This window comes from Podarcis gaigeae (assembly GCF_964106915.1).
Source record: "Podarcis gaigeae genome assembly, chromosome: 4".
NCBI classification, from domain to species: Eukaryota; Metazoa; Chordata; class Lepidosauria; order Squamata; family Lacertidae; genus Podarcis; species Podarcis gaigeae.
Genome location: NC_139677.1, coordinates 25,733,098 through 25,758,429, shown reverse-complemented (window position 1 = coordinate 25,758,429; position 25,332 = coordinate 25,733,098). Strand labels below are relative to the sequence as shown.

At 43.5% G+C, this 25,332-nt stretch overlaps 1 protein-coding gene across 3 annotated transcripts; it reads right to left on the bottom strand.

Annotated features, from left to right (window-relative positions):
- Window positions 1-4,722: 4,722 nt before the first annotated feature.
- On the bottom strand, window positions 4,723-25,332 carry LOC310842927 (DNA excision repair protein ERCC-5-like). 3 transcript variants are annotated; one of them, XM_083735232.1, is made up of 16 exons: window positions 25,281-25,332; window positions 24,767-24,885; window positions 23,941-24,116; window positions 23,233-23,352; window positions 22,881-22,969; window positions 22,680-22,740; window positions 22,064-22,207; window positions 17,597-17,804; window positions 15,428-16,384; window positions 14,850-15,094; window positions 14,075-14,194; window positions 12,033-12,246; window positions 10,767-10,911; window positions 9,512-9,712; window positions 7,841-7,925; window positions 4,723-5,574 (listed from the first exon to the last, which is right to left on the bottom strand). In XM_083735232.1, exons 2-16 carry the CDS (start codon window positions 24,852-24,854, stop codon window positions 5,017-5,019), a joined length of 3,411 nt encoding a protein of 1,136 aa, XP_083591358.1. In that variant the 5' UTR covers window positions 24,855-24,885; window positions 25,281-25,332; the 3' UTR covers window positions 4,723-5,016. The 3 variants fall into 3 exon arrangements, with proteins under 3 accessions (XP_083591358.1, XP_083591359.1, XP_083591360.1); XM_083735233.1 differs by having other exon boundaries at window positions 22,881-22,973; window positions 23,237-23,352; XM_083735234.1 differs by having other exon boundaries at window positions 22,881-22,973; window positions 23,237-23,352; window positions 25,087-25,305.

Genomic DNA, 25,332 nt, shown 5'->3' with positions numbered 1-25,332 from the left:
TCTCACCACATGTTCCTATTTTCTGACTCCATTGAGTGACTGGAGAGATGATCCATCAGTCGTCACTAAATCACTGGAATAGCCCAAGACCTAGAAGCAGTCAGGGGATACCTTCAACTTCTCCTCGGGAGATGATCCAGAGAACTGTGGCTGCAGTACAACTCAGGTTGCAGCAGCCTTGAAAGGGAGGTAGGATTTTGGTGTACGTGGTTGTTGTTGTTTTTAGCCTTTTCTCTTTTCAGAGTAAGCAGGAACAGGGGAACATGCAAAAAATGGAGAACATTCCTTCACTCCGATATACACAACTCCTCATCCCAGGTGTAATGGGGGGGGTGTGCGCGCTAGTCTAGACTTCTTCCCATGTAGCTTTCTTGTAGCATGCCTGGACTCACAACAAAACTTTGGACTGGATCCAAAGATGGTCTCCCATCTGAAAGACAGAGGTTTCCCCAGCCCCGGGTTATATGTTCTTTGACCGCTGGGAACACATGGATTGGGGGAGAAACCTTTTCACGTATTGATACTTTTGTTATGACATTCGTCGCCTCTAGACCTGCTAAATCTGGGTTGCGTTTATACCCCTTCAGAACTGACCACCACCACTCAGAATTTCCATGTTTGATTTACTGTGTTGTAAATACTTGCGCTGCTCTGTATACTTTGACTAAAGACTTTCCCCAATGTCTGTCCATTTGTTGGAACTTAAACTGCAGAGTTAAAAAGGAGGAAGTATAGCTGAAGACAGGGGTCAGCAACCTTTTACAGCCGTGGGCCGGTACACAGTCCCTCAGAGCATGTGGTGGGCCGGACTACATTTTTTTGGGGGGGGGATGAATTCCTATGCCCCACAAATAACCCAGAGATGCATTTTAAATAAAAGGACACTTTCTACTCATGTAAAATCACACTGATTCCCAGACCGTCCCGTGGGCCAGATTGAGAAGGTGATTGGGCCGCATTGGCCCACAGGCCTTAGGTTGCCTACCCATGGCTGAAGACCTTTGGCCCACAGCAACAAAAAAGCTGCCTCATGCAATGTGTGACAGTTTTCCTAGCTCAGAATTGTCTTATCTTGCTGTCAGTGGATGTCCTTTCCGTGATGTGCTCCCTGATCCTCGATCCTGGAAATGCCAGGAACTGAATCCAGAACATGCAAACAACATGTTTTATTCCACTGAGCTACACTTCCTCCTCTAGCATGCCAGCAACTGTGGCTACAAGCACTTATAAAAAAACAAACATGCCATTGCTATCAACAAACGGAGGCGGAAGATTTGCACAATGACAATGTTCACTTTGACAGGAGGAACTACCGTGTTTTTCGCTCTATAGGACGCACTTTTCCCTCCTAAAAAGCAAGGGAAAATGTGTGTGCGTCTTATGGAGCAGGGGGGAGGCAGGCGGGAAAAGCCCCCAAGAGCCGCACACACGCTCCGTGTGGCTCTTCCAGGCTCTTCCCCAGGAGGGAGAAGGGACTGACTGGTCACATCAGTTCCTTCTCCCACCTCATAGAAAAGCCCACAGGAGCCACGCACCCTTTAAAGAGTGTGCCGCCCTTGGGGGCTTTTCCCCGAGGAGGGACAAGGGACTGACTGGACACGTCAGTCCCTTCTTCCTCCTTGTAGAAAAGCCTGCAGGAGCCGTGCACTCCTTAAAGGGTGCGTGGCTCCTGTGGGCTTTTGTGGGAGATGGGGGAATTCCCCCACCTCCCGCAAAAGCCTGCAGCCTGTCCACTGCTCCCAGAGCTGGGGGGGGGGGTAAAAAAAATTTCCCTTGATTTCCGCCTCTGAAAATTAGGTGTGCCCTATGATCAGGTGTGCCCTATGGAGCGAAAAATACGGTAACACACACACTTACATGATCATATTTATATTAGTAACACATATTTCAAAATGCCTCTAGTAACACATTTTATCTGCAGCTTCCCCCCAGCAGATTCTACTGTGTCTTCAAATATTTTCTCTTGCACAAGCATAGGGATATACTTCTTTAATAGTGCCACTATTCGTGCACTTCTCCCTTTGCAGCATCCCTGTCAAGACTGTATCATCTTCTAAGCAAGGGCATTTTCTGCAATTTTGCGGGGATTAATTCAAGCACAGGCTTCCGACGCAACTGTTGTTCAACTCGGTAATAAAAACATCTTCTAGGGCCTTGAGAGAGGACCAGTGAGACGGGACTGTGCTGAGCAGCAAAAGATTAATGGCCGGCACACTGGTGAGGTGGGACACATTCTATAAAATCCTACGCCTCAGAGGAAGAATTTGCTACAGTTACGCAACACTACACTCGACAGAACGGAGAGCCAGATCTTATGAAAGTCACCTTCAGGGTTCATCTCTGCAAGACGGGTAATGCAATTTCTGGGTACCTTGATCTATGCCATGTTTGAACTTTCCGGTGATAAAATATGCAGCAAAGGCCTTTGTGCTCCATGGCAACAATAAAAGTTCCTGCTAGGGAAAGAAATCTACCCTTCTCAGGTCCAAGCTAAACACGATGGCACTGTCTTTGCATTTAATTTGCTTGGGGGGGGAATGTAAATATCTCTCTCTAGTTGGGGAAGGGAAGTGATAATTATCTTGATGGGAGCAGGCATTGGTGTGCAAGAACGATTTGACCTTTCTGTTTTCTGGCACACAACACCTTGGCCATCTAGCTAATGTGCCAATTGGCTTAAGAATGCCTAATGATGTACCTACAACTCTGGTGCGGTTGACTTAGTACTGTAAGGGGAGTGGGTGGCGCTGTGGTCTAAACCACTGAGCCTCTTGGGCTTGCTGATCAGAAGGTCGGCAGTTCTAATCCCTGCGATGGGATGAGCTCCCATTGCTCTGTCCCAGCTCCTGCCAACGTAGCAGTTTGAAAGCACGCTTGAAATTAAATAGGTATCACTGTGGCGGGAAGGTAAACGGCATTTCTGTGCACTCTGGCACTTGTCACAGTGTCCCATTGCACCAGAAGCTGTTGAATCATGAAGGTCACATGACCCAGAAAGCTGTCTGTGGACAAACACCCCCTCCCTCGGCCTGAAAAGCGAGAAGAGTGCCGCAACCCCATAGTCGCCTTTGTCTGGACTTAACCATCCAGTGGTCCTTTACCTTTATCCTTTTACCTTAGTTCCTTTTTTTCATTGAAGGTCCCTTCTCTCCAACCTCATTCTCAATGCAATCATCCTGAGAGGTCAACCCCCCTTCAAAGAAGCCTTTCTCTTTAACTGTGTATTCCTCTCACAACCTGTTGTTCAGCTTTTTGAGTTTCTTCAGGAAGCTGCTCTATACTTTTTCAAGCCTGCTTGATCTTGTGGGTTCCTGTGGGAATAGACCAGTCTTAGCTAGTCTTAGCTAGATCCCTTTGGAACAGGTAACAGTGGTGCCTCTGCTTTTCTCTCCTTCTTTCCCTAACTTGTGGACTTTCCACCCTCCTTCATCCCTGCCCCATTTATGGACAGACTGAGTCACAGTGGCTTGCCTAGTTGAGTTTGTGGTAGAGGCAAGTTGCAAGCCCTGACTCCATGACCCCAGTTCCCTAGGCAGTGAATAAGCACACAAGACAACAGCATATAGGTCTATGAGTTCAAATAGGTCAGAACTTTATTAGTTACAGATGTAAATGGTCTGGCATTGGGTGAGGTCAAATTGCACCACTCCAGCCCATCTGCTGGAAGCTCATCTAAGGGTAAACCACATATTGAGGGGGCCCTATGACCCCTCAAGGGACGCGGGTGGCGCTGTGGGTTAAACCACAGAGCCTAGGACTTGCCAATCAGAAGGTCGGTGGTTTGAATCCCCGCAATGGGGTGAGCTCCCGTTGCTCAGTCCCAGCTCCTGCCAACCTAAAGTTCGAAAGCACATCACAGTGCAAGTAGATAATTAGGTACCGCTCCGGCGGGAAGGTAAACGGCATTTCCGTGCGCTGCTCTGGTTTGCCAGAAGCGGCTTAGTCATGCTGGCCACATGACCCAGAAGCTGTACACGGCTCCCTTGGCCAGTAAAGCAAGATGAGCGCCACAACCCCGGAGTCGGCCACAACTGGACCTAATGGTCAGGGGTCCCTTTACCAAGGGGTCCCCGTTGGAATGCTGCTATGGTTCTAGTCCCTGTCTTGGCGTCAGACAGAAGCTACTCCTCCCAGATCGCTTTAACCGCATCCCCTCAACCAAGAAGGGGCAAGGAGAAGCTACAACCTCCCCTCCAGCCAAGTCAAGGCCTACCCAATGCCTAAACTCACAAAGTTGTGACGATTGCTATGAGGCAGGCAAAAACCAAATGGCCAGGTCCAGTTTGCCAAGTGGAAAAATTCCTGCCCATCCCCAAATACAGCAGCTGACACGGTCCATAGCAAGGTCGTAGCACAGATCTTCCTCATTTGTACCTCAGCCATTATGCAAAGCCAATTCTGCTTTTGAATTTATTTGTTAAATTCTCTATTAGCTATGCTGTTGAGATATTACTAACTATCTGTAGCTTTTTTGAAGAATGACCAGTCCCATCAGATATTTCTCTGCAATGGATGACATGCCTAAAATGATTTTTTAATATAGGTGAACAGCACGGTATGAGGAGTTGAAGCTGCCCAAAGTATTTTCTTCTGGCGGAATGCAGAAACCCTGTATGGTACGCTGCTGCTCACATTTCATGAAGTGTGAAGCTGACTGATAGGTTGACTGAATTATAAAACGACTCAATTTCCATGATGAAAAACACACACACCATTACAAAATCACCTTGAGAACCTTCAAGGGAGGCAAATTTCTTTATTCTCCTGGAAGCATTCTTGAGAAAACAGACATTGATATTATCCTCTTAAAAGAGGTTTAAACATTCCAGCTCGTAATCGCTATTGGAAAAAGAGAAGCCCTTATTTAATAAATAGTGCTAATATATACAAAAATAAGATCATGGAAGTTCATGCCGATATATACAAAAGTAAGATAATGAAGGTGGGAGAGCAATTCTTGGCTAGCAAAGATTTCAAACAGCATTTTCAGAATTCCCTATCTGTTGCTAGCTAGCACTATTTCTTACGTCTTCCCCTGGAAGACTTGCCCCTTGCCTTCTTGCCCTCAAATACAGGCCTAGCTGTGACCAGAGGCTTTTCTTCCTCGGCACTAGAGCTGCTGTTCCCCACTTCGTCCCGCTTGGCTTCAATCTCCAAGCTGGCTCTGTCCGCTTCAAGCACCAGGGCATTTCCTCCTTTTTTGCACCTTTTGGAGGCTTCCTTCTCCGACTCTTCGGCCGACGATTCACCAGACGATTCAGCCTCCGAGAGCTGAATCTCCCCTATGAAGCCTCCCCCTCCACAACCCTCCCCTTTCAGCTGTGGGGTTTTTCTCCTCTTGCCCCGCCGGCCCTGTGTTCCAGCCAGTCCTTGCTTCGCGCCTCGAAGAGGATCCTTCCCTTTCCTCCGCTTGCGTTCTTGCTCCATGACTGCAGTTGCCTGCAGGACTTCGTTTTGCTCTTCTTCCTTCTCTTTCCTCCTCAGGCAAGTCACAGCCCGGCGAAGCCTCTGACTCTTGATGGCTTGCTTCTCGTGTTGTGCTGATCTGAAGAAGGAGTCGATACGGAGCTGAGTCTACAAAGAAGAGAAAAGGGGGCATCCCCATAACTGATGTTAAGGAATTATGGCATAGGCTAATTGCAATAGGAAAAAGACACAGGGCATCTAAGTTCACCCTCTATATTGCCTGGGCCTATCAAGCCAACTGAGGCCCACTGTACCAATGAAGATCTATGGGAAAGTCCTCTCTTGAGATTCCACCCAGCAAGCTATAAGATCCACCAGACTCAGGAAATGGGCTTAGCTCAGTGGTAGAGCATTTGCTATGCAGGCAGAAGGTCCAAGGTTCAATCCCAGGAATCTCCACATAGAGGTGGAAGAGAACTGTCTGAAATCCTGGAGCACTGCTGGCAGTCAGCACTAGATGGACCAATGATCTGGCTCAGGATAAGATTTCAAGTTCCTACTCAAGACCTTTCAGTTAGTGGCACCTCAGTTGTGAAACTTCCTTCCTGACAGGTCCACCAGAACATGCCACAGATATCTTTCATAGCAGGAGGATGAAGATCTGTTCATTCAAATTAACCTTTGGTGAGTAAATGATCAGTTCATATAGTTCACAGTTTATCCTTGAAATACTGCATTTTGCAGTTTGTGGTTTTATGGGGTTTGGGGCTAGATGGTTTCGTTCCGAAAGAGATAAAGCATCTAAGTAATCCAGAATTCCTAATAAACATGCAATAAAGACTGCTGTTCATTTGCATATTTTCTATGTAGATATTTGCATATAATTTGCATAAAAACCAGGTTCTCTGCCTGTGGGGTGTCATGCAATTTCTACACAGGCTGATATACTGAATGCTGACTACTCTCTCCAGATAGGCAGCTCTAAGTGCAGGGAATATGATTCTGCACAGCTAGGGAAGTGCCCTGCCATTCTACAAGGTTGGTTTTCATCACTGAACAAAGCAGAGCCTCAGGAAAAGGTAACTAGTCACATTCCAGGTGGCACAGAACGTGACAGGATAGCATCTGGATGAGCCCTCTTGTCTGTTCAACATTAGGACTCATCATCTGTTATCAACATGTTTGCTTACAAATTTATGTCGCCAGTTATGGTCTGAAAATAACTTGTTGGAAAGGAAGAGGAGCCTCACTGATCCTGGCAAATTTCCCAGCCACCTGTGGGAAGACCATTCCTGCCAACTCCTGGGCTTAGAAATCAAGAGGTCTGAGCACAAACCAAATGCTAATCCCTTTATAACTGTCTCCAGGCTTCTGGTACTTATCTGGCTTCTGTTTTCAGCTCAAAGCATCTTACCACTTAAACTGCTTGAGATCTATGTAATGTTCACCTGCAAACCTAAACCCGCACCCCTTCTTCAAAGATAATAAACTCATTGAGCCAGCTAAAAGATTCATCAGCCAGGTCCATTAAATGGCCTGTGTTTTATAGGTGAATACGAGGTCAGTGCTGGTCCTTCAGTTTCCAAACAATCCTTAATATCAAAGTAAGCTGTTTGATAGCAGCACCTATGGTGCTGCAACCAATTCAGAAGGCTACCCACAAAAAACCCCATGATGAGTCTAACAGGAGTAGAACAAGGAGATAATAGTTTCTTAAATTTGCAACATCCACCTGAAACATGGGTGGCCAACCTATGGCATGGGCAGCAGAAGTTAGTGGGAGTTATGAAATGGAAAAATGAGGGTTCATAGGCCTGGTGCTGGAAAAAATATTTTCAAGTCTTCTACTTGTTCCCTGGCACAGTAAGGGCAAAACTACACCAAGATACAATGAGCCACATCTGTAGCGCAGCAAGCACCAGCACACACAAGGGCAAAAAACACTGGCCGCTAATATAGAAGAGGGATGTTGTTGGACTCCAATTCCTATCAGCCCTAGACAGTGGTTGGGGGTGAGGGGAGTTGCAGCTCAACAATCTCTGGAGGACCACATCCCTGAAACAGAGCCTACCCAAATTCTGATCCAGAGAAAAGATGGGATAAACATGTTCTAAAAAGTGAACCATTCATTTCACCTACAATACACCAGTTCTGAAATTTTAAAAATACTCAGTTGAGCTCTCACTCTTATCTGCATTTTGAGTCTTATTCATGGGATTTAAATTCATCATTTGCTTTCTTTAGCCGACTTTCAGTGAATTTCATAGACATATTTGTAGGTGATTATTTAATTTTCTACCTTTATGGGGCTTAGATATCCATTCTAACTGTTCTTGCCAGGGTTTATCAGGGCATATGGAGACAGCTTTTTGATGATGTAGCAAAACAAGTTTCAACACCCCCACAGACACACATTTGTGCGTGTTACGGATACCTGCTGTGCATTCAGCTGCTTGAGGACAGGCAACAGGACTTCGTCTGTTTTCAACTTGGTCCAGCCAAAACGACTTTGGCAAAATGTGTTTCGAGTCAAGGGCCAATAGAAATTCAAAGGAAATGAAAGCATGAATGAAAGTTCCTGAAAGCAGCAAACACATCCAGGAAAACAGGATTTGCAATTGTGTGGATTGTGTCAAATGCTGCCATTCTGCTTCCACAACAAGCTGCAACTTGTGCAAGAGACCTTCTTCCTCCATGCCAATCTCTTGCAGCCACTGCTCCCCTGCACACCCTTCAAAATCTGATCCAGAGGACTGAGGTATCCTTTGCAGAAGATTTTTGGGATGAACAGGGATATGCCACTCAAACAGAGCTGGATACAACCTTGTATTTTGGAAGTCTATAAGTATCATATTTTTCACCCCGTAAGACACACCGGACCAAAAGACGCACCTAGTTTTTGGTAGAGGAAAACAAGGAAAAAAATATTCTGAATGAAACAGTGGATGTATGATTTTTGTGGTTCATGCTGTGACCACAGACATGTGATCTGATGGTGAATTTGGGGTGACCCAATGCAAAAATCCTGAGGATCCATGTGGATCCATGCTTTGTAACCACGTTGTTGTGCCATTGTGGGTGCGTGATTTTTTTTGGTTCAGGCTGTAGCCATGGACATGCTATGTGATCTGATGGTGAATTTGGGGTGAACCAATGTAAAAATCCTGAGGATCCATGGGCTTTTACCTCCCCCCTACCAGGCAGCCTTCGCTAGGGTCCCTTATCTCTCTTCTGATCCCACCGATCAGCTGTTTCCTTTCAACACTCCCTTCCCTCTTGTTTGCCTTAGAGTCTTTTCCGTAGCTGGAGCAGTTTTTTGCTCCTCCTTTTCTTCTAATTTCTCTCCTTATTGCTTTAGTTTTCCTGTTTCCCCCCTTTGCAAGTTTGCTGTCTTTACCTATCCGCTCCCAGGCAGCCTCCTTTATTGCTAGCATCCCTTATCTCTCTCCCCGATTGGCAAACGATCAGCGGCTTTGTTTCAACACCCACTTCCCTCTTTCAAAAAAAAGCATTATCTGCTTTTTGCCCCTGGACAATTCAGCTCCAGGGACCACTCACTCGCTCCATAAGATGCACAGACATTTCCCCTTACTTTTTAGGAAGAAAAAAGTGTGTCTTATGGAGCGAAAAATACAGTAATAGTTTTATGTAGCAGCACGATGAGCATTTAAAAGCAGGAAAACCCCTAACAACTACTACATTTTATGATGCAAATCTGGGATATTCTCAAGCCCTTTCCTGTTAATTTTATACATGTATCGCAGCACTTTTCACACGCAAAGACTGCAGTTCTTTGACTTGCTGTTTTTCAAGTAGTATCTTTCATTCACCACACATCTGCATTTGGTGACAGCTAACTGAAGAAACTCTGCGCATTAGGAAGCACACAAGAGGTGGCAAATCGGTTAGCTGCTTCTGGATGACACTTGCATTGAGAGAGAGATTTCTATCCCCTCCGCACCACAGAATTGTGTTAGCAAACCATGTGAGCTCTTTCATGCAACACAGCACCCCATTTGTTGCACGTTTCACAAACATTTCTGCCGGAGCATTTCGAAGCACAGCTTATCAAGAGTACAGAGAAAACAGACGGGGGAAAGGATATTCTCTTATCTGTTCCACGTCAGGTCTTCCCCAAACGAATAATCCTTTCGACTCATCCACCACGGGATGCAGATAAGCCTCTGCTACTGCAGGATTTGGGAAACCGGGTGCAAGCTGCAACTGCCGCAATTTTTTCTTCACTTTGGTATCATACGGATTGGGACGCGTTTTATTATACTTCTGAGCCTCAGCCCACCATTCCCTGAGAAAACAGAAATAGATGTTTAAATCTCTCTCACACACAGGGAGAGAATGTGTTGGTTTGGTCAAGACTGTCACCTGTCAAAGAGACAAGCAAAAACTTCAGTTTTGAAGAACTTATGGCCCCTTCAGGTATAGGGACTACAGCAACCAGAACAGCTTTTAGTACACAATGAGCACACAGCTCATACAGAAGTCCTTTCCTTGCACTGTGCAATATAAAATGGAGGTCCTCAGTTTGCCCCAGTGTGCAGCAGGGTGGTGACCAGGTATGACCATGTGCTGAAATCATTTTGGGAAAGGTATTACATCTGCAGAAGAGCAGTGAATTCGTTTTCCCTTCGTGGAAGACAAAAGCATAAAGAACGTCAAAGAGAAATCCAAAGCCCATTATACATGACTCAGTAGACAGCCTTAAACCATGGTTTACTGTTGATTTTCAGATTATGGCTTGTTAGAGAGCAACAAACCATGGTTCTGTGCTTAACTGCAGCTTTCTGATTTATTTCTCCTGTCTGCACCAGCAGAGAGGCAAAGCAGGAGCAACCTGGCAGCATGCGAAAGCCAGAAACCATGGTTTGCCAAGACAAACGAACATGTTCTGCCATGAATGCAGAGAATCACAGTACAGTGGTACCTCGGGTTAAGAATTTAATTCGTTCTGGAGATCCATTTTTAACCTGAAACTGTTCTTAACCTGAGACACCACTTTAGCTAATGGGGCGTCCCGCTGCCACCATGCAATTTCTGTTCTCATCCTGAAGCAAAGTTCTTAACCTGAGGTGCTATTTCTGGGTTAGCAGAGTCTGTAACCTGAAGCGTCTGTAACCTGAAGCGTCTGCAACCCAAGTTACCACTGTAATTACAAGAAATATAAACAGATTCATGATTGTTTCTGTGTTATACTAATATTTCCCTTTGCCAGGCATCCTAGCTCATAATGCTTCAGACCAGAACACACACACACACACACACACACACACACACACACACACAGAGAGAGAGAGAGAGAGAGAGAGAGAGAGAGCAGCCTGCAAAAAAATTTAAATACCTACACAAGTTTTAAGAGAGGCTCCATTCCTCGTCCAGGAAATTCGTTCAAGATCTCCATTGCTGTTACACAGCCAACAGTAGGAATTCCTTCTGTGTAATCACTACCAAGCAGATAGGCTAGATTAATTAACTTGCTTCGATCCAAGCCTGAAGGGAGGGAAATAAGCAAATCATGTGTGACAGAATTCACAAGTTCACACTTAAACTAAAAAATATACATTAACTTTGTTAAGAAAAAAAGGGGGGTGCAACAGCTCAGTGATGCTTTTATGGTGTGTACTACGAAGTTCAGTCCTGACCTTTTCCACACACAAAGAGCAGAAATCTTGGGCAACCAGGTTTGAGATCTGCTACGTATCAGCAAAATCAACAGAGTGCCCAAAAAACTACTGGAATTAGCATGATTCATCTTCATGCAAGAGCAGGCACTGAAAACATGTATAAGAGCTGCAAAGATTCACAAACTATTGCTAACAATTGATCTAATTCAAGTTATTATCAACATCTCCTAATACCAAATGTCTTGTGGCTTGCAAGTAAAAACAGCTATCAAGTTTAACAATAAAATAGCAATACACACTCCTACACTGAGAGAGAGAGAGAGAGAGAGAGAGAGAGAGAGAGAAGCATGTTAATCATTCCTTCAAATGCCTGCAAGAAAAGGTATGTCAACCTGGTGCCCAAAGGATGCTAACGTTGGTACCACACTTTACCGAGGCTGCCCCACTCAGACCAGGTAATAATTATTCTACGCTATCCACGGGCAGCAAAAGCTAGTTTAAATAAATTATACAAAAGCTCCAAGTGCAGGCTAACGAGAGAACTTGCTTTTAGTTCAAGAAACCTGACAGGTTTTAAGGCCACTCCGACTAAATGCTGTGTCTCAATTGTTTCTAACTACTGAGCAGTCATGACTCATTCCTAATCTGGGAAGCCAAACATCAGAAAGGTTAAGAGTGTTAATCCAGGGACCAACACCAGCAGCCACAAGGATCAACCAGTTACAGAACATCTCCAGACTGTGGAACTAACAGAGCAGTGTTATGCAGGTTACCCCCTGAATTCAAATCACTTGTCACCAATTCTATAATCCTCTGAAGCAGAAGAATGAATAGAGGAACAAGGAAATATATTTGAATTATCTGCTGTATTAACAGCGAAACTGTTGATACACTATCATAATAATAAAAATGCATAGTTTCAATTAGAGAGTTAAATAAAAAGCAGCAATTCAAGTCTTCTGTATAAGCAGGGTTTTTTGGCCTTACCTAGCTGATTCTGGAAATCCACGTACTGGTAATATTCCACATACTTGTTTTGAGAGAAGAAGTTTTTGTACACATGTCGTGCTCCAAACAACCAAATGTCACTGTCATCCGTGATTGTCCCCGAGGTTTGATCAGTGAGGTCTAAAACGGCACATTGAGCCTCTGCCTCCATAGGGGCTTCGATGTATGGAATGCCAAAGAGGCGCAGAAGTTCCTGAGAGAACGGAGAAACAAAGTCAATACAGTGGTAACTCTGGTTACGAATGCTTCAGGTTACGAGCTCCGCTGACCTGGAAGTAGCTGCTCCTAGTTGCGAACTTTGCCCCAGGATGCAAATGGAAATCGCATGCTTTTGGTGCATGCGAAGCGGGAAACCCCATTAGCGATAGCACGCCTCAGGATAAGAACCATTTCAGCTTAAGAACGGACATCCGGAACGAATTAAATTCATAACCAGAGGTACCACTGTACTTCTCTCCCACAAGTATCACTCAATTACTGGCAGGTGAATGTGCGAACCAGCTCCACTGGAAAGCTCTGCATCAGAGGCAATATCAGGCAACATGGAAGTGCATTATTACATGTATAATGGGTCATTCACACATGCAAGCCATCACACCCAACTTACAAACGATGCCAGTGATTGTGGTTTCTGGTAGATAATTTTTTTCCTTAGAAGACAGTAAGTGACTGGTTTTGAGTGCAGCGTTAGTTTTACTGGGGAGGGAAAGGTCAAAAATATGTAAGAACACTGACTATGTGAGCAGGGCAAATAAATCTTCTGCAGACAGCTGTTTGTCATGGAGATGTTCCAAGCTTGTACTGTATCTGCTGCATCTGCAGCTATGTGATATGTCAGTTAAGCCTGGATTTGCATGAGATGGAACAGATACACTATTTCCAGCTTTCTAAGAAAAATACATAAGGACTTTTCCCATTTCCACCCCTCCTTCCCTAACTTGTGTCTTGGCAACACATCAATAATCACTTATTTTGCTAATGCTCTGCTTTAGTTTCTAGCGGGGTTAGTATAAGAGCTACATTCAATCTGTTTGTACACATCCCTTGCTAACCCTTTCTGCCAACAGCCTAACTCAATAGGATACATTTAAGTTGCACAGTGGAAAACAGAAACAAAAAGGCAATTTGTAGCTTTTATCACTGACATCTCTCTCTGCGGTTTGTTCTTCCAAGTCATGCAGAGTTAACATGTGAAGGAATTACTAACGTGAGAATGTGTGTGCTTGTGGAGTGGGCGGGTAGCATGCCTCTAACTTATGATGTAATGTTGACATTTTCCTCTTGTTTTATTTATTTCGTTCCATTTATTTTAATCCGGTTCCTGTGAAAGATCTCAAAGCGATTTAACAATAAAAATGTATTTAAAAGAGCATTTATTTATTTTTTAAAGTAAAATCCAATACAGATGTAGACTGGGGTAAAACACTCAATTTAAAGATTTATGGGAGGTCTTCAAAAGGCGATGAGGAGACAACAGAGATGGCACCTGCCTGGTATGTAATGGGAGGGAATTTATTTTCACAAATGTTTCTCAGTTTTATCTCACAGAATCACAGAACTGTGGAATTGGAAGGGACAAAGATATTCATTTGCTGTGCTCAACTTTAAGAAATACCAGTTTATTCTTCCTTCTTAAATCCCCGTTGTTCAAATTAGGCACACAACAATGAAATGAGTCAAGCAAGCTTGTCTCTTGATATAGGTGGTAGGGTTTTGCAATAAATTATCGCTCTATAGAATATTGTAGCAGCTGTGAAATAATTCAGTGAAACTGATCATGTGAGCATTGCTCAAATGCAATAAGGAATGGAAAATATTCATACCTCAAGTTTAAACAAAAGTTCGTACTCTCCCTCCCTCACCTCTTTCCCGGTCACAGTCAAAGCCAGCGTAACCCAGTGCAAAGGGAGCTGAACTTGGACTTGCCTGGATACTCTTGCCAACATTTCTCAGTTTTCCCTTTGGGGAAACGGGAATCTTTAAAGACTACTGAGAACAAGAAGGGATGATAAATACATTACCTGACTTTCTAAGAACATCTGTCCTGTCACAGTGGCAGCAATACGTTCCTGCTGTTGCTTCTGAGCCTTTAGAGCATTTTGCTCAGCAGAAAGGTTTGTTTCCAAGACTTCCAACTCCTCCTGTAAACATAAAGGAAGATCCAAGTTCCATTAAGCCCCAAGGCATTGATGTATGTTAGTTTAAGTTCGTAGTAGGCATAATTACAGCAGAAACCTATGCTTGGGATTGTTAGCAACCCCCAGAAATATAAAATTCTGCACCAAACAAGTCCAAATTCTGCATTTAGCAGAGCAAAAGCAGAGGAACCCTACCCAAAGAAAGGAAATTTCGCAGAAGACATTGTTGGTACAGTTCTGTACGCATGCATCGTCAAATCTGAAATTCTGACACATTGTTTTTAAGAAGGGTTTTTTCAAAAAAAATAGCCTATTTCTAATTTTCAGTCATAGGCAGAATCTGAAAAAGTACAGGCAGCAAACCAGTCATAAGAAGGGGGGTTTCATGGATGTCATAGTCTCTGTTCCTACTGACTTCCAATTCATCCTTTTTGTACTCTTTCAAATAACTCTACAAATCTTTCAAAATCTTTCAAATAACTCTACAAATCTGGCGTGCTCTGGTCCATGGGGTCACGAAGAGTCAGACAGGACTAAACGACTAAACAACAACAAATCTTTCTCATTAAATAAATAAATGTTATGGAACAACTGAACAGAATTGTTGTATTCCCTGGGAATACAGCTCTTTCCTCGTTACTGACAACAAAATAATTACCATACTAATATCCTGCCATTCGTTAACGGCATCCTCCTTGCCTTCGATTTCAGCATCCTGTTGCATAGACAGCTCTGAATCCTCCCCAGTATCTTCTGTTAGGCTGCCCATGGGACGTTCGTCAGCCCCTTTCACATCCTCTGCAGACAACACTTCTTCCTCCTCTGCAGCGGAAGCAAGGGACACCTCTGATGCTTCGTCCTGAGGTTCACCACTTACTTCGGCATCCACTTCAATGAAGCTACCTGATCAACATTAAAAAGAAAAGAAAAAGTGAAAATGATTGGCTTCTTTGCCTCTGTTCTTCTGGTAAGTTTCTTAAAGTAAAACCCAAGCGGTTCAAAATATTTAAAAACAACTTCGTAAGCATTCATTAGTCCAATTAAAATCTGGGTGGGAGAGTAGAATTCAATAGTTGCCTTCCTTCCAAAACAAAACAGTTTTTAATTTGCCCCTGAAAGATCACCAAAAAATGAATGCATCTGAGCTTCCCTTCCCAGGGCATTCCACAGAACCCCACTTACATGTTTATGTTTGTTCCGCCTTTATCATATGCATATATTTTAACAATCACATACCATCAGAATCACTCTCTTCAGACTGTGATTGAAGCTCCTCTCTTTCTCTGTTGAGGTTTTCCATTTCTGAAGTAAACAGGAGTGCATGCTGCTGACCTTCAAAGGGTTTTTTCCCTGGCGGCTGAACCAATTCCACTAAATGTTCAGCTTTGCCATTTTCAGCTACCTCTGCAAAGTTTGAATGGCTTGGGACAACTGATGGAGTCTGCGCCGAAGGCTTTTCTCGCCGCTCTGTGCCACTATCCATACCTTCGTCTTTCCCAGAAGTTGTGCCTGTTGTGGAAGTCAAGGCTCCCATTCCTCCTTTTTCCTTATCTGCCACAGAAGGTATTTTTTCCATAAAAGGAGTGCATATGATTTCAGGTACACTCTGATCCTTCTCCAAGAGATCCTTCCTTTGACCCAATTCACTGTCTTGGCAAATGAGTTTGCCTTCTGAATGCCCGATAGATAAAAATGGAGGCTCTTTTTCACGCCGATCTTCAGGTACCTGGCCCTCCTCATCCGAGCTACTGGCAAGAATATCCTTCGCGGGAGGTCTCCCCACTCGACTGCCACCAGTGTGGATGCAAAAAGATGCTTCAACATCCTCCTCCTCCTCACATAAAGCATTCTGAATAGCCCTGAGTGTCCTTGGGGACATGTTGCTGGCGTCAGAATGAGCGCTGGACCTGCCTTCATCCCCATCAAGCCGATCTTTGTTGTCGCCTTCCAGCTCGTCTTCTGAACTGCTTCCCAGCATGGCAGCTTGGATAGCAAGAACGGTTCTGGGAGAAGGAGGAGCTAGAGAAGAACTGCTTGTTGGTTCGGGCTTTACAATATCCTCTAGAGGGGGCTTCCTGTTAACCTGAGCCTCCTTAATATTCCCTCTAGACTCTGAATCTTGAAACCCTGCAGAAGAATGGCTGGCAGACTTTGTTTTCATATCTCTGGGGGCGTCGCCTTTGGATTGGACACCTGAGAGAAAAGGGATCATCACTGTTTATTCATATGTTAATACAAGGGTAGGCGGGGGTTTATAAAGAAAGACTGTGGGATTAAAACCACATACAAGCCGAGTGATGACTTTTATTTTATTTATAGGATTTGTATACCACCCGTTATGGGACGCGGGTGGCACTGTGGGTTAAACCACAGAGCCTAGGACTTGGCAATCAGAAGGTCAGTGGTTCGAATCCCAGCAACAGGGTGAGCTCCCATTGCTCGGTCCCTGTTCCTGCCAACCTAGCAGTTCAAAAGCACGTCAAAGTGCAAGTAGATAAATAGGTACCACTCTGGCGGGAAGGTAAACGGCGTTTCCGTGTGCGGCTCTGGTTCGCCAGAAGCGGCTTAGTCATGCTGGCCACGTGACCCGGAAGCTGTACGCCGGCTCCCTCGGCCAATAAAGCGAGATGAGCACCGCAACCCCAGAGTCGGCCACAACTGGACCTAATGGTCAGGGGTCCCTTTAACTTTTTATACCACCTGTCATCATAAGATCTCTGGGTGGTTCACAGAATAAAATGCACGATAAAAACAAGTAAATAAGTAATACAAAATAGCAAAACTATACCCATCCACCCTTCTCACAGACACATTTAAAAGACTATAGAATATGAATCAACCAAAGGCTGAAGAGGAACATTTTCACCTGGTGCCTAAAAATATATAATGAAGGCGCCAGGCAAAGCTCCCTCGGGAGAGCATTCCACAAAAGCAGAGCCAGCACAGAAAAAGCCCGTTCTCGTGTTGCCACCCTCCAGACCTCAGCTGGAGGAAGCACAGGAAGAAGGGCCTAAGGTGGTGAATGCAGATTCCAGGGCGGTTTATATGGGTGAGAGGCGGCCCTTCAGGTATTGCAGTCCTGAGCCATTTAAGGCTTTATAGGTAAAAAACAGCACTCTTAATTGGGCCCGGAAGCTAAGTGGCAGCCAGTGCTGTCAGGCCAAAATTAGCCTTATACGCTCAGCAACCGGGTCACTGAATTCTGTACCAGCTGAAGCTTCCGAACCATCTTCAGAGGCATCCCTATGTATAAACATGGTTACCAGAGCTTAGACAACAGAAGTTATTCTGCAGTTATTAAACTGGTTTAATTAATTAAGTTTGTTGTGGTTATGAAACCGCTTTAATTTTAATAGCACTGAACATTTAATTTTCTCATGGAAAGAAACGTTATTGCCCTACTACCTTTTATTAGGATATAGTGAGAGGTGTCTTCCGAAACAACCCTTCTGGTTTCCACTTCTTTCAAGAAGCCCCCGTCTTCTTCGTACTGGCTCTGGATTTGGCCCGAGTGCTGTTCATTCATCTCCTTCTGCACCTTTTCTATGTGCCGATTCAAGCTGCTTTTCTTAAGCAATCCCTTGAGCTGATACTGGGAGAAGTCACTGGACTCCTTCAACAATAACGAAAACAACACTTCAATAAACTTGAATTGAACTTCCTATATTTCCAGGGCAAATAAATGTACTGTGTTAGAGGAAGAGGAGGTATTTCAACCATCAGGAGACATTATCATCAACGTTTTGTTAAAAAAAAAAATTTGACATTTTTCTTTTTAGAACGTCAGCAATGATATCCATCACATAGCTTGTTCCATTTAACATGTAAAAAGTTTTGAAAATTATCCACTGACTTTGGAATAGTTATATAATAGAAGACGCAGAATTTCTTCCTCATATAACACAGCAGAGATGGCTAACTTTCTTTTAAGCTATACTGAACCATGGAAAACCCTTCAGGAACCACCTATCAAAGCAGTTGTGGCTGAAGTGTGAAAGTGAGTACAGCCCTTTGCTTTTTCTGTTTTCTAAAGACACATTCTTGGGCCCTTGCAAAATAAAAACCTTTCAACATCATGAATAACAAAAGGGGACCCACAGGAGTGATCAGTTAAAAACAACTGGAGGAGGTAGGGGCAGGGTTCATGGGGGGGGGGTCCACAAAACACATTTTAGCATCACAGGATTGCAATGGGGTACTAAAGGAGGAAAAATCAAAAGCTTACATACATGCAATATGTTTTAGGAAATGGACAACTTTGCAGTGCCTTCAGGGGCCACGCAAAAATCTTTTGTCTTCATGGTATCACAGTGGAGGATAAACAGGAACAGAATGGCACACAAAAAATGGCACACTGGGCGGAAGGTGTCTTGGGGAGCAAGAAAAACTCTTGTGGCTCACTGACTAGCTTTTCTGACAAGAGAACCAAGCACTACATCTTTGGGTCCCGGAAATGCAGCTTGCAGATGAGAATGGAGCCTGGGATTCAAGCAGGGAGTCTTTGAGCAGACCACAGGGACTTTGCCCCAGGGGATTTAGTTTCAAATCCTCGCTTATTAATAAAAACTCAAAGTGGCACTGAGCATGCCTATGCATGTTTACTCTGAAGCCAGCCCTATTCTGTTCAATGACCAGGTAAGTTCATACAGGACTGCAATCTTACTTTCCAGTATGCAAAATGTAGGCTTCCTGGGAAAATAAAACATTATTAGATCATACCGGCCTTATAGTAAAATTTATTGTTTGAAATACGTTTTATGCATGTTTTGATGTACTTTTATGGCATTATCATAACATGCTCTGATCGTTTAGTTTTGAAGAAAAGTGGGGCATGAATAACAAACTATAAGTAATAGTAATAATAATAATAATAATAATAATAATAATAATAATTTATTATTTATACCCTGCCCATCTGGCTGGGTTTCCCCAGCCACTCTGGGCAGCTTCCAAAAAACACTAAAATACTATAACCTATTAAACATTAGAAGCTTCCCTAAACAGGGCTGTCTTCAGATGTCTTCTAAAAGTTTTTTAGTTATTTTTCTCTTTGACATCAGGTGGGAGGGCGCTCCACAGGGCGGGTGCCACTACCGATAAGGGCACTTTGAATGCTGTGTGTGATGGAAACAAGATAAAAATGGCAAATTAACGGCAGGCGTTTCTCTGAGAGTTAGGACTGAGCATTCTATCATCACAGCATTATTGACCCTAAATAGGGAAACACAATAACTGGTTGCCTGGCAGTGCTTTAAATAGCCAAGAACAGTTGCAATATAAAAAGGGGGTTATGCAAGGGGGGGGATTTAAAACAGTTGCCTGAAAACAGCAGGGTGCCCTGCGGCCAATGTTATATGTGCGAAAGATATCTAAACACATCTATTTATGGGTCAGCTGTTTATAAGACGAGAAACCAGCGCCAGCTCCACTTACAGTTTTCTGGTTGTGAGCACACAATGTAAGGCTATCCACTACATCAGAGGTGAGGAACTTTTCTCTGTTTGAGGGCCACATTCCCTTCCAGGGGCCAAATGTCTGTGATAGGTGGAGTCAGGGGGAAAAGTGGGCAGTGCAACTGTGTAATATTTCACCTTTACGCAATAGGCCAGTTCGTAATGACACTCACTGCATCCTCCATGCATGCAAGCGAAAGGCACTACCAAAGTTCAAGGACACATTCCAGCCCAGCAAAAAAAAAAACAAAAACCACAACACTAAATGAGAGCGTGCAGCAGAGGTCAGGGCGGAGAGGTGTGTTAGATATAGTTCCATTCCACCTTAAAAGGGTCAGGCATGACTGTTGTGTATCACATGCCTGTTTACGTCCATCACAGTCTGCTGGGAACTTCCGTTGTATGTTGCTTTTGCTTACTGCTGTTTTTGCTGGACACGAAGGGATGCAGACATGTTTTCCTTTGTTCCTGAACTATGCTGAATAAATGCTGTAAATATGCTTGCACATTTCTCTGTCTGCCTCATCTGCTGTGTGATGATTTACACATTCTGCTGACAGAGCATGCATGGGTCTCTAAACGTGTCTGAGGCTCGTGTCACTGTTTGATGCTGTTCCAAGGGAGACCGGCTGGTGGCTCCAGCTGCGGGCCTGCCTGATGCCTGCCTGATGTCCCCATCTTCCCGGCAGTATCCCAGCAAGGTGTAGCCTGGGGAGAGGAATGTGTTGCCTGGAGAGAGTTCTGAGGGCCAGACAGAGAAGTGTGGAGAACTGCATTCAGGCCTTAGACCTCCTTGGTGTCAGGCGAACAATAGGTCAAATTACACAGTGCTTGGTCTCATGTCTTGAAGAGCACATCCTGGATGTTCTGAGCTAAGGTACCAGGTGCCCTGGGTTACCATAGCGACCCCAGCGAGGTTGAGTGTATGACTTGCTGAGCCATTCGCCCTCCAAATGGTTCAGAAAATGTATCTATGTGTAGAGACGGGTATAATATAGTGTCTAGGGCATTGCTTTCCTTATGGGTTGTTGTGCCCTTTCCCGTTTGCTGTCAGGGTCTGCCTCTGGATCTGTGAGAAGTCAGGAGAAGAGGCTGCGGGTTTTACACAGCAGTGTTAGCTAGCATAGTGATAGTATCATAGAATTTTTTTTGAGAGCTGGAAAGAACTCTATCATCTGGTCCAGCCCCCTGCAATGCAGCAATATGCAGCTGTCCCATACGGAGATCAAATCTGAAACCTTGGTGTTATCAGCACCACACTCTAACCAACTGAGCTATCCATGATGCTAGTAGATTCTTCTGTACATATGTATCTTTACTTCAAAGACCAGAAGAACTGTATATGGTAGATTTTAGGGTTTTGCTTTGTCTTATGTCTGGAGACAACAAACACTTTGTGACTTTGAGCTGTGTGGCTGTTTTCCAGAGTCCCTGGAAGAAGCTGTCTGTTGGGAGCATGAAATCTCTTAAGACTCCCCTGGGGCTCTACATACTGTTGCTACATTACACTGGTTGAGTTGTGGTGAACTACTGACTGACTTCCACAAGACACCAACAGGCCTGCGGCTCCCCACCCTTGCTCTACAGTGTATGATTTTAGCTCAATTTCTATGATTTACAGTACAGTGGTACCTAAGGTTAAGAACTTAATTTGTTCTGGAGGTCTGTTCTTAACCTGAAACTGTTCTTAACCTGAGGTACCACTTTAGCTAATGGGGCCTCCCACTGCCGCTGAGCCGCCGCCGTGCGATTTCTGTTCTCATTCTGAAGCAAAGTTCTTAACCCAAGGTACTATTTCTGGGTTAGCGGAGTCTGTAACCTGAAGCATATGTAACCAGAAGCATCTGTAACCCAAGGTACACTACATGTCTGCTTGGGAACTAAGTCTTACTGAGTTCACTTGGGCTCACTGCCAGTTAAGTGTGTATGGAGTCTCAAAATTCATTTAACAGACAGTACGGATTCCTTACAGTTTAATCTTAGTGATGTTTCCCAGAGAATTGGGAGAGCATCCTTCTCTTCCCATATATAAATGGACACATGCCCATAAGCTGGCCTTTGAATGTTAGCAAAACTACTTTGAAGGTTTATTACAATCAAGAAATATATAAATTTTGCAAACTAAGTAAAATAAAACGAGCAAATCTTGTATTTGAAGCATTCAATCTATTCCCTTCCTGCTATGGATTCATTCATTTTGACTGCCCTACGTCTACCTTAAATTGTGATGTTGCTATTTTTGACATTTTATGCAACGGTTTAAATAAGCTGCTCTACACCGAGAACTATTACTATGACATTTTTACGTAAGTACTTGTCATGATGATAGTGGGTTTACTAACAGGGATTTATCTGTTCTAAACACAGCAAGATTTTGTTCCGCTCACTTGAAAAGGTAAAAGGAAGGCTTGTGCATTACCTCTGGCATGGCCTCAAACAACGTCCTTCTTCGTTTTGTGAATTCCTTCATGTCGGTGAGGATCTCGTGCTTTACTTCAGGGGGTAAGCTCAGGAAATCTTCTGAGTCAACATCTACAGAATGAGGGTTTTCACACAATTCTTCCTGTGCAGGTTGGAAAAGGCAGAACGCAAAATGCAGACCCGTGAGATAGTAGCTCAAAAGGAACACGCTGATCGTGCAAAAGTACAGGAAGGAAAACAAACATGCACATACTACTGAGCCTAACAAAAATATTGAAAGTTTTCGTTTTCTATAGTTTACTTTTGGGGACTGCACTTAAAAAAGTATCTGCCCTATAGGTCCTTTTATTTAAACGTTTAGGATCATGCAGAGCCTTAAGTGGAGTCATACCACTGATCTAGGTAGGGTAGTAATGCCTTCTAGGGAGCTCTCAAAAGTCTTAGGCAAAGGTCTTTCCCCAGATGTTGCTTCCAAGACACTGCTTTTAGCACTGACGTTTACTTAACCACAGCCATGATACCACATCAGCACTTAGATTTTATGCTGATGTTCCTTATCCATTAGAAATGCACAGAATAATATAAATAAGAACTCTAAATAGAGTGAGAGTTACTTGCAGTATCTTTTTCTGGGTCATTCGCTCCTCCCATTCCTTTTCATCTTCTTCATCAGAACTACATTACAAAAGGAAAGGTGGTAAGCTGTCAAGTATCAACACATTTTCCATAAAAAGCAAAAGAGCCAAGTGTTCTTTAAAGGTTGCATGCCCATATAAACTTTGTAAATATAAACAATATAAGCATGTTCAACTCACCTGTTCTTTGCATCTTCTTGTAAAGAAGGTAATACATAAATATCATCTATTTCTTCTCTTCGTATTTCTGAAAGGCTAGGGAATGCAGCCTCACTGGGGGGGGGATAACAACATTAGCAAAAACTTAATATTTAGAGTGGGGGGGACCACACACAAAAGAGAGAGGAGAAGAATAATAATAATAATAATAATAATAATAATAATAATAATAATATACCCCACCCATCTGGCTGGGCTTCTCCAGCCACACTGTGCGGCTTCCAACAAAATATTAAAATACAGTAATGCATCAAACATTAAAAGCTTCCCTAAACAGGGCTGCCTTCAGAGAGGGGGGGGGGAGGCTATGTACTTGCCTCTTGCCTGCCAGAACAGATTTGATAGCTTGTTTTTTCAGAAAAGTTTTCAAAAGCTTTTCTGATGTTTTCTTGGAGTCAGCAGCTGCAACTTCTTTCCGTTGTCTTCGCTTAGCCTGCCAACAACATCAGTGAAATAATGTTTTTTGTTAAGATTATGTTCTTTCCATTAATTTGATTCTCATTTCAGATTAAACTTTTGAGAGAACTTGCTGTTGAGAACTTGACTTTTTTTTACCAACTAGTTTATCGTCATGCAACATCTTTACTGATGTTGTTACAGTGGTATCATGTTTTTTGCACTGTGCTGTGCACAGCTTTGCTGCATTTCCTATGAAACTGCAATTTGTAGTTAAATGAAGTAGAAAGTCAGCTACAATAACAGTCATTCCAATGGCCTTTTTATAAGTCCTTACATTAATGACCAGCTACCGCATACTCTATTCATGACACATACTTCCACAAGTGAGCCAGAGATTTACTGAATGCCATATTAAATTTGACCATTGTGGGAAAGGATTAAATTCCTGCCTCGGTTAGAGATGCACACAGCAGAGCCTCCATTTTGTTGTAGCTGGGAGAATCAAACTAATTCCTAGGCTCCAATTCTGCACCTCTAATTATATTCTCATTTGCCTGAAAATAAATTTATACTGTACCTGGCAAAAAGTTCAGTACTGGACAAGGTCACATAAAGCACGTACCAAAGTTTGCCTCTTCAGAAGTGGTGCTTCACCATCAAAAACAAAGACAGGGCGAATTCGAAAGAACAGCAGTTTGCAAAGTCGGTGAAACAAAGTGAGAAGGTGGGCATTGTGGGTGGAATTTCCATAGCGGTCCCTTGCCCCTTTCACAGCTTGATTTAGCCAAATGCTGATATCTTAGAAGAGGATTCATAGGAAGAAAACTAAGGAAGCAGATACATGCAAACAACAAGAACATCTCAAGAAGCTGCTTATGTCAGATCCTGACATTGCAGCCAACAAAGTGAGCTCTAGCCCACGAAAGCCTGCAACACATTGTTTTTTTTTTAAGAGTTTAGGATGCCACAGGACTTTCTGAGAGACACATACATCCTGTCAAACATCAGAAGAGGTTTGAAAGAAACTGGTTTTTTTACATTCCTTATTAGCTTATTCGTTTGTGCATTTTAAATCATTTTAAGCTGTGCAATTGTGGTTTGTAATAAACTGTATAGCTTTCTTCATCACCACCTCCCTTTTGTGCTGACTTGGTACTATTTTCGTAGCTGTCAACGTTTCCCTTTTTTAAAGGGAAATTCCCTTATTCCGAACAGGGTTCCTCGCAAGAAAAGGGAAAAGTTGACAGCTATGAATTTTGTCTCTGTTTTGGCTTGTGCTTTCTAACTTAGCTGCTGCTCTAGTTTTGAAGCTAAAATAGTATTTAACTCTTTCTTGTTCTGGGAGCTTTGCAACATCCCCAGTCTGCTTCTTGTCAAATTTTCTGGGATTTCACTACAATATCCCCCCCCCCCTTCCCATTTTCTTCTTCCCTTTTTTTTAAGGATACCAACAGCAAGGATTTTTCCTTCCAACGTTTCTGGGTTTATGGGTCTTCCAGAGCACTCCAGCAGCTTCCAAAGTCCTTGAACTCCCATCTTTTATTAGGTAATTAAATGGAAGATGAATCTGTTAGAAACAATAAAAATATTGGTGGGTCAAATACAAAGACACCTTTTTTAGAAAACACACACATGCACATACTATAGATGGAGGTTTAATTCTTATTTTACTTCAGCACTGCCCCGGGAATTGTGCGAGAGATATGCGGTGGTTCCCAAGTAAATAAGTCAGCATGTAAAAGGTTAGAATGTTTTAACCCAGACCTACCAAGTGAAACACAAAGACACAATAGCGGGTGTGCATTCCACGTACCCCAAAAAGTATTTTTAAGACCTCCCCCTTTCCCTGAAGAAATGTGCAGAAATTATTTTCAACCCCTTAAAAAGACGCGGGGCAGGAATAAGTGTGAGGAGGGGAGAGGATATAGGTCCAGCGATGGTATTTCTCATGCATCCTCTTACCCAAACTCCGCCATCTTGCCTCGTCGCGCTTTCTTCGCGTCCACCGCTCGTC

Coding starts and splice junctions, on each gene's coding strand:
- LOC310842927 (XM_083735232.1), bottom strand. CDS start 24,854: ATGGGAGTTCAAGGACTTTGGAAGCTGCTGGAGTGCTCTGGAAGACCC. Junction 17,805..22,063: donor TGTTTGAGGCCATGCCAGAG/GTAATGCACAAG, acceptor TTATTGTTGAAG/GAGTCCAGTGACTTCTCCCA. Junction 15,095..15,427: donor TGAAGAGAGTGATTCTGATG/GTATGTGATTGT, acceptor AATGTTGATCAG/GTAGCTTCATTGAAGTGGAT.